We start from the raw sequence: 13,681 nt of genomic DNA on the forward strand, positions 1-13,681 counted from the left end.
TGCGCCTAGCCCTGCAGAGATTTAATGTGTCAGGGTAGGGGATACCCAAGAGGGCCCCCACCTGCTCAGAGAATGGGAGAGGGGGAGGGGGAGGGGGCAGTCAGTGGGACGTTAAGTGAATAGTTAAAAAACAAAAAAATAATTAATATTAAAAAAGTTTAAAAAGTTCCAAAACAAGAACATGGTGGTCTCTGTATGTGTGGATTTATATATTTAATGTTAGTGATTTAATAAACTTTTAGGTGATTTTTTTTATCTTGTTTTGACTTATCTAAACTTTTTGTTTTCCTTTTTCTTTTTTTCCAGGACATGGTTTCTTGTGTAGCCCTAGCTGTCCTAAAACTCTCTCTGTAAGCCAGGGCGGCCTTGAACTTTGAGATCTGCCTTCCTCTGCCTCCCAACTGCTGGGATTAAAGGTGTACACCACCTTTAATAAATAAATCTTTTTTAAAAAAGCCTGGTACTATGCTAAATATGATATACACATAGTTCCATTTAATGCATACACAGGAGGGTGGCTGTTGTTTCTAATTTTCTATTTAGTATCTTGTGGGAGTGCTCATATAGATGTGGGTGTACATGTATGGACATGTGTGTATATGTATGTATGCACGCATGCGTGCTGATGCCAAGTGTCTTTCCTTAGTTGCTCTCCACCTTTATTTTTCAAGACAGCATGGTCGCTTTCAGATACCACTGGTTCAGCGAAGCTGGCTGAACATCAGCTTCAGAGATCTACTTGTCTTTCCCTCACCTAGGTGACAGGTTACGCAACACCGATTTTCATGCAGGTGCTGGATACTGGAACTTGGGTAGTGAACAACCCAAGTTGTTCACACGGAAGGCACATATCAACAGAGACTTCTGGCCTCCCCAATGTAATACTGCCATACAGTAACAATACTGAGAATAACAACACAAATTTAAAATCACTTTGGAGAGAGAGCTCAGTGGTTAAGAGTACCTTGATGTCCTCTTTGGAAAACCCAAGTGTGAGTCTCAGCACCTATGTCTTTACTCACAACTGTAACTCTACTCCCTGAGGATCTGAAGCTCTCTTGGGTCTCCATGAATGCTGCTCATACACAGACATACATGTAGGTGAAGCATCCATATACATGAAAATATATAAAATGTTCAAAAGGTATTAAACTAAAACATTAAGGGGGCTAGGGGAGATAGCAAGTCAGCAAAATTCTCAATATATGAGCAGACGATTTGAGGTAGGAGCCCCAGCGCTCACGTGAAGACTCATGTGGCAGCAAGGGTCTGTAACACCAGGTCTGAGAAGCAGGGAGGTGGCTGGATCTCACTGGCTAGGAGAGACCCTGTCTCAATAATAATAAAGCAACAAAGGAAAACACTTGATATCAACCTCTGACCAACACTTGTTATATGTGCAAGAGCATGCTCAAGAACATAAACTACAACACACACACACAGAGGGAGGGAAATCATACACCATTTTCAAGTTGGTTTCACTGCAGAAATGCAAGGAAGTTTCAACATACATAAATCACCAATCAGTGTACTACAACATATAAACAGACTCAAGGACAGAAACAACATGTTCACATCAATAGATGCAGAAAAAGCCTCTGACAAAATTAACATCCCTTCATGATAAAATACCCGAGGAAACTAGAAATAGATGGAACATATAGCAACACAATAAAGGCTATGCATAAATCTGAAACACATTGTATGAAATGGGGGGATTAGAAGGCATGTTTCTTAAAGTCAGGAATGAGACAAAGGTGCCCACTCCTATCTTATTCGATGTAGTGCTTAATTGTAGATGTCATGACTTTATACTTAAAATTCTAAAGACCCCACCAGTGAACACACACACACACACACACACACACACACACANACACACACACACACAGACACACACACATTCACACACACATACACACACACACACATAGACACACACACACATACACACACACACTGAACTTGCTGAGAAGGAAATCAGAAAAAAAAATTCCAATAATACAAATTCCAACAATAAAAAAATTCCAACAATAGCTTCCAAAAAAGTAAACAGTAAGAAATCTAACCAAAAAGGTAGTGATTTGAAAGACTTTATAGCTTTTCCTCACTTCCATGAGTTCCTTCTGTTTCTGTGTGTGTTCTCCCAGCTTCCTGATCCACTGCATGTTAGTTACCATGCCTCCCACTATAACGGACACTAGCCCTCTGCAACCGTGAGCCACACTAAACTTCCTCTCTCAAGCTGTCTTCAGTCATGGTCATTTATCACAAGAGAGAAATCACTGCTGCAGAGGGAAAGACCTCTACAACTAAAACTGAAGGAGGAAGTGAAGAAGATCCTAGAACATGGAAAACTGTCCATGGTCATGGATCAGCAGAAGTGATACTGTGGAAATGGCGACTCCCCAAAAGTTATCTGTAGATTCAACATAATCTGCACCAAGATTCCAATGACATTCTTTAAAGAACTAGAAAAAAATAAAACAACCCTAAAATTTATATAGAAGCACAAAGGACCCAGAATAGCCAAAGCAGCCTTTGTTTGTTTGAGACAGTCTCATTCATTATGTAGCCTTGGCTGGACTGCAGCTCACTATGTAGCATCCTGAGTACTTGGATTAAAGGTGTACAGCACCACACCCAGCATCCAAAGTCATCTTAATCAGAAAGAGCAATACTAGAAATATCACACTACTACATTATACTATGTAGCCATAGTAACAAAAACAGAAAGACACTGACATGAAAACATCTGACATGTAGATCAATGGAATACAACAGAGGAGGCAGACAGAAACCCACATAGCTATAGCACAAGGCAATCAAAAACATACATTATAACAAAAGGAGCTCCCTTCAGCATATAGTGTTGGAAAAACTAAAGATCCAACTGTAAAATAAATTGACACGTCTCTCACTCTGCACAAAAATAATTTACATGGACTAAAGACTTGAAACTGACAGTTTTAGAGGAAAACATAGTTAATACTTTAGGACATAGCCCAGGATTTTCAAATCAGGATTCCAACAACATAGGAAAAGAGTCAAGAATTGACAAATAGGCCCGACGAACCGAGAGTCTCCAAGATGGCCTCCAAGATGGCCGCATGGGGAAGGAGGCGTCTGGGTCCGGGCGGAGGCGGCTCCCGAGAGAGGGTTAGCCTCTCAGCTACAGACTGCTACATTGTGCATGAAATCTACAGTGGGGAGAACGCCCAGGATCAGTTTGAGTATGAGCTGGAGCAGGCGCTGGAAGCCCAGTACAAGTACATTGTGATAGAGCCCACCCGCATTGGAGATGAGACAGCACGCTGGATCACCGGAGGCAATTGCCTGCACAAGACGGCCGTGTTGGCAGGTACTGCCTGCCTCTTCACCCCATTGGCACTGCCCCTGGATTACTCCCACTATATCTCCCTGCCCCCTGGTGTGCTGAGCCTGGCCTGCTGTACCCTCTATGGGATCTCCTGGCAGTTTGACCCTTGCTGCAAGTACCAGGTGGAGTATGCCTATAAACTGTCCCGCCTGCCTCTGCACACACTCACCTCCTCCACACCAGTAGTGCTGGTTCGGAAGGACGACCTGCACAGAAAGAGACTGCACAACACAATAGCCCTGGCTGCCCTGGTATACTGTGTAAAGAAGGTTTATGAGCTCTATGCCGTATGACTGCAGGAGAGTGGGACGAGAAGCAGAACCACAGGGCCCACAGGACTCAGATCCCTACAGCAACACTGGGTTTTCTCTGTGAAGCAGCAGCACCTGGGAAAGTGTTTGGTTTAATACTTGTTATTTTTTTAAGCAAAAATAACAGATCATGGGTGTGCCAGGGGTTTCTTCAGCTCATTACACTAAGATGTCTATTTCCATAACCCAGGAGTGGCTCCCAGGCTGTGGAAGTCTGACTGAGCAGTGGAGTATGGATAGCCAATGCTACTTTCTGAGGGGTGTGAACTTGCTGTGGGGGTGTCTTAAGTGTATTGTTTAACTATACCATTCAGAAGCCAACTGGAAGCTATTGACCATTAAAATTATGAGAATTAAAAAAAAAAAAAAGAATTGACAAATAGGAATACATGACATTAGAAAGTATCTGTACATCAAAGAAAAACCATCAGTAATGAAAAGACAGAATGCCAATTATATTCAGATAGGGGACTAATAGGAGGTATAAAGAACTACAAAATTTAAACATGAAAGGGATGGGATGAGCGGGGCAGTGGTAGCACTCACCTTTTGTCCTAGCACTTGGGAAGCAGAGACAGGTGGATACCTACAGAGTGCACTCCTGGACAGTTAAAACCCTGTCTCGGGCTGGTGAGATGGCTTAGTGGGTAAGAGCACCAGACTGCTCTTCCAAAGGTCTGGAGTTCAAATCCCAGCAACCACATGGTGGCTCACAACCATCCATAACAAGATCTGACTGCCTTTTCTGGAGTGTCTGAAGACAGCTACAGTGTACTTACATAGAATAAATAAATAAATCTTAAAAAAAAAAAAAAAACCTGTCTCAAAAATACAAAACAAAACAAAAAATTTAAAAAAGAAAGGGAAGGGATGTAGCTTGATTGTCAGTGTTTGCCTAGCATGCACGAAGCATGTTAAAATTGAATGTGGTGGCACTGTAATACCAGCACTTGGAAGAAGAGGATCTTTGGCTCTTATTGGAATACAATGGCTATTATTGGAATACAAAGCAAGTTTAAGCCTAGCTTGGGCTACCTGAGACTGTCTCAATAACAGCAGCAGCAGCAGCAGCAGCAGCAGCAAACAAACAAACAAACAAACCACATTACCAAACAACTGAAATTATACAACCAATAAATAGGTAATAAATTGAACAGATAGGAAGAAATTCAAGTGTCAAAAAGCAAATAAAAAACAAACAAAAAAACACCTCAAATTAATACTACCTTGAGATTCTGTGGCACCCCAATCAGAATGGATATCATTAAGAAAACAAATTAAATTTACAAGTTCAAGGTCAGTCTGATCTACAGACTCAATTCCAGGCCAATCAAGGCCACCTGGCCACCCACACAAAATAAATATGTAAAGATAAAAAAGAATTGATCATTCTACTCTTACATCATTGCTTGTAAATCTAAATGATGGTGTGTCTTTTAGTTGCTTTGGGAATGGGGGAAGTTAGTCCCTGATAAAATGTACATTAGACCACACAAACTTATATATCACTTAAATTAATTAGCCCCAATAACTCAAATGTAAGCAATATGGTAAATGATACTTATCATCTTTACATACAAACAAGAATACACATGCTACCTGTAACAATATAGACAAGCTTTTTCTATGGCTGTAATTGTATACTGCTTTTAGAAGAAAAAAAATATTGAACTGTCTAGAAATAGTTCTAAGTAGTAACAGTGAATTTTATTTTCAAATTTTGATCAAGAACAAAGGAAATAAAGTAGATAAAAAAAATATCCAAGTCCGAAGTCACATATCCACAGAAATCAGGAACAGTACTGATCCATCTTAGTTGGTCCATCCTCTTTACACACTTGAAGTAAAAAATGCTTTCCAACCTGCCAAGAAGCTGACCGCATTCAGCACCAAAACAGAGCTGCGGCTCAGCTTCTGATCAAGATTTCAACATCCTAAGCAGGGAAAGAAACTCCACGAATCCAGACGTTCCACTGCCACGCCTGTGTCTCCAACTGGAAGGAAGGGAACCTCAGAGCTACTTGATGCTGCGGACTACTCTCCTGCAGTGGTTTGTTTTCATTTCCTCTAACGCCTGCTCCAGCTGCTGAACCAAATGAAGCAGGGTAGCTGGGTCTGTCTGCAAATAATGAGTGCTGTGGTCGCCATTCTGATCGAGGTGCAGCTTTATGGTCACTGATGGCTTAATCTGTTGCCGGAGACTTCTGCTTGCAAGCTTGGAAACACAAGAGAGCACAGTAACTAGTAACTATGCTGCATAGATAGCACTTAAAGTACACTCTACTATGTAAAAATCCAATTCTAGGTGAACCACAAATGTCAAAATGAAAAGTAAACTTTAAAACAGTTGGAAAGAAAAGCAACAAGATTGCAGAAGTGGATGCTCACAGTCATCTATTGGATGGAATACAGGGCACCCAATGGAGGAGCTAGAGAAAGCACCCAAGGAGCTGAAGGGGTCTGCAACCCTATAGGTGGAACAACAATATGAACTAACCAGTACCTCCAGAGCTCATATTTCAAGCTGCATATGTAGCAGAAGATGGCCTAGTTGGCCATCACTGGGAAGAGAGGCCCCTTGGTCTTGCAAACTTTATATGCCCCAGTACTGGGGAATGCCAGGGCCAAGAAGTGGGAGTGGGTGGGTAGGNGGGGAATGCCAGGGCCAAGAAGTGGGAGTGGGTGGGTAGGGGAACAGAGGGGGGGGTGGGGGGGTGTTAGGGGACTTTTGGGATAGCATTTGAAATGTAAATGAAGAAAATATCTAATAAAAAATGTGGGGAAAAAAAGATTGCAAACGCAATCTTATGGTGTGGAAAGATTCCTTAGACAGGATAAAAGGGCACATGTTACAAGTTCAAGGTCGGCATGGTCTACACAGCAAGTTCTAGGTCAGCCAAGGCTACATGGTGGGACCCTGTCTCAAAGAGCCAAATATAAATAAATACATTCATGCCGGGTGTGGTGGCACACGCCTTTAATCCTAGCACTCGGGAGGCAGAGGCAGGCGGATTTCTGAGTTTGAGGCCAGCCTGGTCTACAAAAGTGAGTTCCAGGACAGCCAGGGCTATATACAGAGAAACCCTGTCTCGAGAAACCAAAAATAAAAAATAAAAATAAAATAAATAAAAAAAAATACATTCATTCAGTTAAATAAAAAAAATTAAAGCAGAGGTTGGTAATTTTTTTTCTGTAAGTAGCCAGATAACAAGTATTTTAGGCTGTGCACACCATATAGTTTCTGGTCCAATGAGTCAATTCTGCCTTTGTATTTTAAGAGCAGCTACTATATGCAAACAAACATGGCTACACCAACTAAAACTTTATAGAGAGAAGTAAGTCAGCTGTGGTCAGTATGCTGAGTCCTAATTCAAACTGCAATTTAAGGCAGGCAGTGGTAAATGCCTTTAAACTCAGCACTCCAGAGGCAGAAGTAGATGTCTGCTTGGTCTACAGAGAGTTTCATGACAGTCAGAACTACACAGAGAAACCCTGTCTCCGAAAACAAAATGAATGAATGAATAAAAAAATAAACTGTAATTTAAAAAGGTAAGAAAAAGAGTACCAAGATACTAGTAAGACAAAAAAGGTTTATCCAATAGAAAGGGGGAAATGACTGTAAAGGCTTACATTCTTTATATTTCTAAATTCCCACTTTTGTTCTGATGCATCCAAGGATGCCAAATTAATTTTTTAAATAACTGCTTCAATGTCACGTTTATCAAAGAATTTACAAGGGCTTCCTATTGTCTGCTATATTACATCTAAATTCTTACCAAATTTCTGTAACCCATTTTGGCTTCTGTCTTAGTCAGAGTTTCTATTCCTGCACAAACATCATGACCAAGAAGCAGTTGGGGAGGAAAGGGTTTATTCGGCTTACACTTCCATGCTGCTGTTCATCACCAAAGGAAGTCAGGACTGGAACTCAANCAGGTCAGGNAGCAGGAGCTGATGCAGAGGCCATGGAGGGATGTTCTTTACTGGCTTGCNTCCCCTGGCTTGCTCAGCCTGCTCTCTTATAGAACCAAGACTACCAGCCCAGAGATGGTCCCACCCACAAGGGGCTCTCCCCACTTGATCACTAACTGAGAAAATGCCTTACAGTTGTATCTCATGGAGGCATTTCCCCAACTGAAGCTCCTTTCTCTGTGATAACTCCAGCCTGTGTCAAGTTGACACAAAACTAGCCAGTACAGCTTCCTTATTTCAGGTTACACAGTCTCCACTGTGATAATGACGCACAAACTTTGATTCCTATTACCAATATCTGGATTTGTAGTGGCTATTCCTGGTTGTCAACTGGACTATATTTGGAATGAACTACAATCCAGAATTAGAAGGCTCACCAGTGACCCTTATCTGGAGGCTTCGAGATCCTTATCTGGATCTTGGTATGGAGATCTTGAGCCATAGTGGCTATGGATTCCAGAAGATTAAATCTCCGAGTTTAAGGAGATTTAATCTGGGCTACACCTTTCATCTGGGATTAAAGGTGTGGTGGAACACACCTTTAATCTGGGCTACACCTTCTGCTGGAGACAATATAAGGACATTGGAAGAAGGGAGTCTAGCTCTTGCTCCTTCGCCTGCTTGCCGTGAGACTGAGTAACTGCTAGATCCTTGAACTTCCATTCACAGCTGCGACTGAACCATTGTTGGGAATTGGGCTGCCGACTGTAAGTCATCAATAAATTCTTTTACTATATAGAGACTATCCATAGAGTTCTGTGACTCTAGAGAACCCTGACTAATACAGGATTAAAAGAGAGATTTTAAAATTTCTGCTCTCCAGGCCAAACTTTATACTAGTATCATCAGAATCAGATAGGGCACGGCACTAATATCAGATTATTTAAGTCAGAGAACCAGTACACTGTTCTACAATCTATCTCTGATTTCAATCCCTGAATTCCTATGAGCCTTTAAAACTTAGGTTCTCAGCCGGGGGTGGTGGCGCACGCCTTTAATCCCAGCACTCGGGAGGCAGAGGTAGGCGGATTTCTGAGTTCGAGGCCAGCCTGGTCTACAGTGTGAGTTCCAGGACAGCCAAGGCTACACAGAGAAACCCTGTCTCGAAAAACCAAACAAAACAAAACAAAACAAAACAAAACAAAACAAAACTTAGGTTCTGTCTTCTGTCAAAAATATAGACTTTTGTTTTCTATATCAGTTTTTATTCAGAAATGTATGTTTTGTTAAAACAATTATTTCAGTTTATGAGCACACATAGACCACAAGCTATAAACCTTTTGAAACAGTTGCTATTTTATTAATGAGACTGTACTTTTTCACCTATAGAAGTTTGTTTTACAACTGTCCTAAACTACTAGCTATTTTAACAACCCTAAGCAGACAATAGATAACATCTTTCTAGTTGAAAAAGTACCTCACACTTGTTACCCAGAATGGTCTCAAACTCCTGGGCTAGTGGCTCCATTGCTTCAGCCTCTCAAGTAACTGAGACTTGGGGTCTGTATTGGGCCTGGATCCTGGATTTATGAGTCTTCCAAAATAGCTAAATGACAAATCTTTTCAAAAACAATGTTTTACAAGAGAAGCCAGACACCAATGATTTTTTTGTGTTCTGTGTAAGTTTCTGTGTTCCAGTGCTAGAGCTTCAAGCTTGGGTCTCGTATATACTAGGAGAATGTTCTACCAGAACTAACCCCAGCCCTACATAGGAGGGTTGCCTCAGTCACTGCATGTGTACACAGATAAAATGAGTTAAAAAAAAAAACTGCATTAAATACTTCCGATGGTGGTTACCTTTGGAGAGGAGGGAAGGAACCATAATTAATAGGAGGTTAAAAAAAAAAAAAAAGAATGTCTCTGGGGTCCTGGTCACGGTCACATCTATTTTGAGTATGTGACTATGTGATATTGAGTACACAGACTTGTACACTTTTCTTTGTGTACAAGAGAGAACTGTGTCTTTAAACTAAGCATTGCCAAAAACCAAAGCAAAACAAACAAACAAGTCTGTTTCTTAAACCATACTTCTTATCAACTTTTCAAATTACGGTCTTTGGGATGGTTCAGTGGGTTAAGGCATTTGCTGCTATGCCTGACTACCTGAGTTCAATCCCTTCAGACAAACTTCTGAAAGTTGTCCTCTGACCTCTACACAAGTGACATTCATGTACACATACATTAAATAAACACATGTAATAAAAACAAATTAAAAACCTTTGCAAATTAAACTCAGTAAATCAAATTAGAAATAAAATGAGCTGCTTGTGAAATGACCCAAAATGACCATTAAAATCTACATTTTTGTTTTCACACCAGAGCTTGGTTAAGTTGGTAAATAACAGATTTAAGAAAAGGAAAAGCCATACCTGTACATCTAGCCGCCACTCAAGACTATGGTAACTGGGAAGACGAGGTGCTAACTCGTTCAGAATAGTTCTGATCTCCTTTCTGTTGTCCAGGTACAGCTGAAGCAATAATTTGTTTAGTTCTTCAGAGAATCCCAGAACAAAGACAGAGTCTTGGAAATCCAGTTCAGAAATCTAAAGGTAAATTGAGTTCAACAGAACACTGGTATTTATCTTTGTCTAGTAAATGCTAAACCATTTCTACACACAAAAGTACATTATATCCTCTAATTCTATTTAGAACATTCCTTACAGACCCACCATTCCGAAATCCAAGTTACTAATATACAAAATAACCTTATTAAAATAGGAAAGAAATTAAGATGCCTAATTTTATTTAATATTTTTCCATCAAGCCAGATACTGACTGCTGATACATTTTAAAAAATGCAATATTTCATTCTCCCATCTCCTGACACACATGGGTGATGGCACATGATGCAGAAAAAGAGACAATTATAATTTAAACCGGCAAGAGGTATTCATATTAGATAATGCCAATAGCACTGTTTTGGTATACTGCACAAATTCGATTATGAGTTAGAAATATTGTAATAGGTGCCTGTTTGAAAGGATCTGGGTGATACAATACAGTTCTCAGAAGTCTTACCATGAGCTTTGAGCTCTCCGTGAGGAGATACGTTAATCCTTCCACACCATGCTGGATAGTGTCACTACTCACGTTCAGTTTTCCTAAGGTGGTGGTGGTGAAGAAATAAACAGATTATCAATTTGTTTAAAAATAAACACATTCAATTGCTCTGTTTTCAAACAATACAATAAAAATGAGTTAAGCGGGGACTACTGTTCCTTCTTAACCCACTCCACTAACAGAGGCCTTGGCTATTTCCCTCCAAGCCAGCCTAACAAAACACAAACCTGTGAACAGACACACAAAGCCCCTTCAAGCCAGGCAGAAGGAGAAGTCAGCAGAGAGGTTCTTAATCTCACCCCACCCCACTCCAGTTTAGCAAAAAAGCAGTTTCTGGGTAGCAAATGTTTACTAAACACTTCGATGACAGTTCCACTTCTTTAGCATGCGGTATTTTATTAAGCACCAGAATATTTCTAAAAGGCAGGTGGCACTGTATTCATTTTAAATATGAAGATATTTGTTCCATACTAGTTATAAAATCGCGCAGCTCCTTGCAGAGTGTGCGCCTTGACTGACTGCTCTGCGGGGTTTTAAGGGGCTGCCATAGGAACAAGACCCTAGGACCTGCAAAGGCTCCTGCGGAGAAAGAGAATGGATCGCACTCTCCAGCTCCACAGACAGAGCCCGTCCTCCCCCTTTCTTACTGGCGGCGCCTTCGTAGATCTTCGGGTTTGAGCCCCGTCGGAGGAACTCCACGGCGATCCTCCCGAACTCGGCGACCACTGCAACGGAAGTCAGCAGCAGGCCGTGAGTGCCGGGCTGTCCCCCGGTTTGTCCCCGCCGCAAGCACCCTGCAAGCACTCCCTTACCTGCAGTGTCCACTTGCGGCAGGAAGGCCAGGTGCTCCTTGTGCTCCTCGGACAAATCCAGCAGCATCTTAGCGGCTCTTCGGACTTTGCCACCCGGCGCCGGCCCCGCCCTCACCACTTCCGACCTCTGTGCAGGCAAAAAGAGGCTCCGGCGGGCGTCGCGGTACAGCCCATGCTTTGGGTTCCGGTTTCTGGCAGCCCTAGGAGCACGGTATCGTCCGGTTCACTCTATAGGAGTGAAGGGAGGCAGTGAACGCTGGTAAAAAGAGTTGAAGGTACAAGTCTTCCACTCATTCATGAGCCATCCTGCAAAAGTGTAATATGTAGTGCTGGAGAGATGGTTCAGTGGTTAAGATCTCTTGTTGCTCTTGCAGAAGAACCAGGTTCGGTTCCAGTACTCACGTGGTGTCTCTCAACCATCACTAACTCTAGTTTTGGGTATATAACACTCTCTTATACACATACATACATACATACATACATGCATCATGATGTAGTGACTATTTTGTACACTCCACAAATACCTTGAAGAAACTACACTGTGACTACACTATGAGCAAAGGTCTTTGCGTTGGTTTCTGAAGATACAGCCCCAACTAGGGTAGTTTTGAATAGTTTGTGTAGGACTTTGTGTTATCACAAGCCTTCATGATCCTTAAATAAGCCTGTGAACGTGTCCACTTAGGCAAGAAAGGGAGCACTTTCCTTGGCTGCCCAGCCAAAGAACTGCTACTCTTGGTACAAAAGGGAAGATGCTAACCAAACATACCTTCGTTTACATGTGAGGTTTGCTTCAAATGGTGCAAACACCATTTCTTCAGATTTAGAAGCTGGCTGCTCAGTTCATGAGCAGGTAGGGATAGACACACCCTACACTGTATCCCTTGCTGCTACAACTTTGGACTCAATAAAAGGCTTCTCTCTAGGGGTCTTTTCTTGCCCACTTCTGGAAGCAGATACAGTGCTGTAGCAGCAATGATAAAAGCAGCCATTTGGCAGCAGCTGCGACAGCTGAGCATCCTGAACATCAAGCCATAGAAGTGACAGCACAGCCTGATTCTTGCCAGCAGAAGAGGGAGAGCTGAGAGGCAGGAAACATAAAATAACCAGTTTCTTAGGAACTGAAGAGGGATAGAAGATGGTAAAAATTCAAACAGACTGGGTGGGTAAGATAGCTCAGTGGGTAAAAGCTGCTTGCTGCGAAGCCTGAAGACAAGAGTTCAACCCCTGGGACCCTCATGGTAGAAGAGAAAACTGACTCCTATGAGTTGTTCTCTGACTCACCAACATACACTGAGGCACATGTGTTCACATATTAATGCACTCCTCCCCTCTCTCCCTTTTCTCACCCTCTCTCTCTTCCTAATGTCATAAAAATTATTTTAGAAATAATCAAAGAGTTCTTGAGTTCTAGGGAGCCAATGTTTTTAACTACCCCAGGCCCAGGAGCTACACAATTGTCTACCACCAAGGGGTGAGGAATTGGATACCTGCCTATTTAGAATCTTCAGTGCTGGCTACTGCCCAAGACTAAGGTATCTTGATTATTTTTTTACACCTATAAAAGAGTCTTGGTACTGTAGACCTGTACAAGAGCCATGAACCTTGTAGAAGTAAGGATTCCACTACCAATGTTAGATTTCTGAAGTAGCACAACATTAGATTTCTGAGGCAGCTTAAAGAAACAGCTTATAGAGGCAGGAAATAGACCAGTTTGATCTCAATGGATGGAACTCTTTACTTCAAACCGTAAGGGCAGGCACAGGATGAAGGCAGTGTCTTCAAAAGGAAAGCTTGGGCTTATGTAGGCAGTTTGGGAATGCAACTGCTAGGGCTACATGTAAGCCTGTAGTTTCTCCATCCTGGAGCTGTTTATCCACACAGGTCTGTTTATCTTTAGAAACTCCCTTGCCTGGATATCAGGATGCAAGGGCAGAGTGGGCAGATGAGTTTGGAAATGGCAGTGAGGAGGAAAGAACTGGAGGGTTTTGTTTTGTTTGTTTTTGTGGTCTTCTGAGACAGGTTCTCTCCTCATTACTGCCTGGAACAACTTCTGTAGAAGGGCTGGCCTTGAACTCAGAGGTCTGCTGGCCTCTGCCTCCTGAGTGCTGGGATTAAAGCGATGCGCCACCATGCCTGGCAAGAGG

General features: G+C 42.0%; 1 protein-coding gene and 1 pseudogene across 1 annotated transcript; one reads left to right on the forward strand and one right to left on the reverse strand.

Annotated features, from left to right (window-relative positions):
* The first annotated feature begins 3,101 nt into the window (after positions 1-3,101).
* LOC110287583 lies at positions 3,102-3,672 on the forward strand (annotated as a pseudogene).
* A 1,703-nt stretch (positions 3,673-5,375) lies between these two features.
* On the reverse strand, positions 5,376-11,651 carry Commd2 (COMM domain containing 2). The gene is made up of 5 exons (XM_021154154.1): positions 11,535-11,651; positions 11,370-11,447; positions 10,681-10,763; positions 10,032-10,205; positions 5,376-5,905 (listed from the first exon to the last, which is right to left on the reverse strand). The coding sequence occupies exons 1-5, from the start codon at positions 11,599-11,601 to the stop codon at positions 5,708-5,710; spliced, it is 600 nt and encodes a 199-aa protein (XP_021009813.1). The 5' UTR covers positions 11,602-11,651; the 3' UTR covers positions 5,376-5,707.
* Between the last annotated feature and the right edge of the window lie 2,030 nt (positions 11,652-13,681).

Source organism: Mus caroli, assembly GCF_900094665.2.
Source record: "Mus caroli chromosome 3 unlocalized genomic scaffold, CAROLI_EIJ_v1.1 3_unlocalized, whole genome shotgun sequence".
Taxonomy (NCBI): Eukaryota; Metazoa; Chordata; class Mammalia; order Rodentia; family Muridae; genus Mus; species Mus caroli.

Excerpts from the sequence above, each read along its gene's own strand:
- Commd2 (XM_021154154.1), bottom strand. The coding sequence starts at position 11,601 with ATGCTGCTGGATTTGTCCGAGGAGCACAAGGAGCACCTGGCCTTCCTG. Across the intron at positions 11,448-11,534 it reads GCCGCAAGTGGACACTGCAG|TGGTCGCCGAGTTCGGGAGG; the intron begins GTAAGGGAGTGC and ends CTTCCGTTGCAG. Across the intron at positions 5,906-10,031 it reads AGTGGCGGCTAGATGTACAG|CTTGCAAGCAGAAGTCTCCG; the intron begins GTATGGCTTTTC and ends TGTGTTTCCAAG.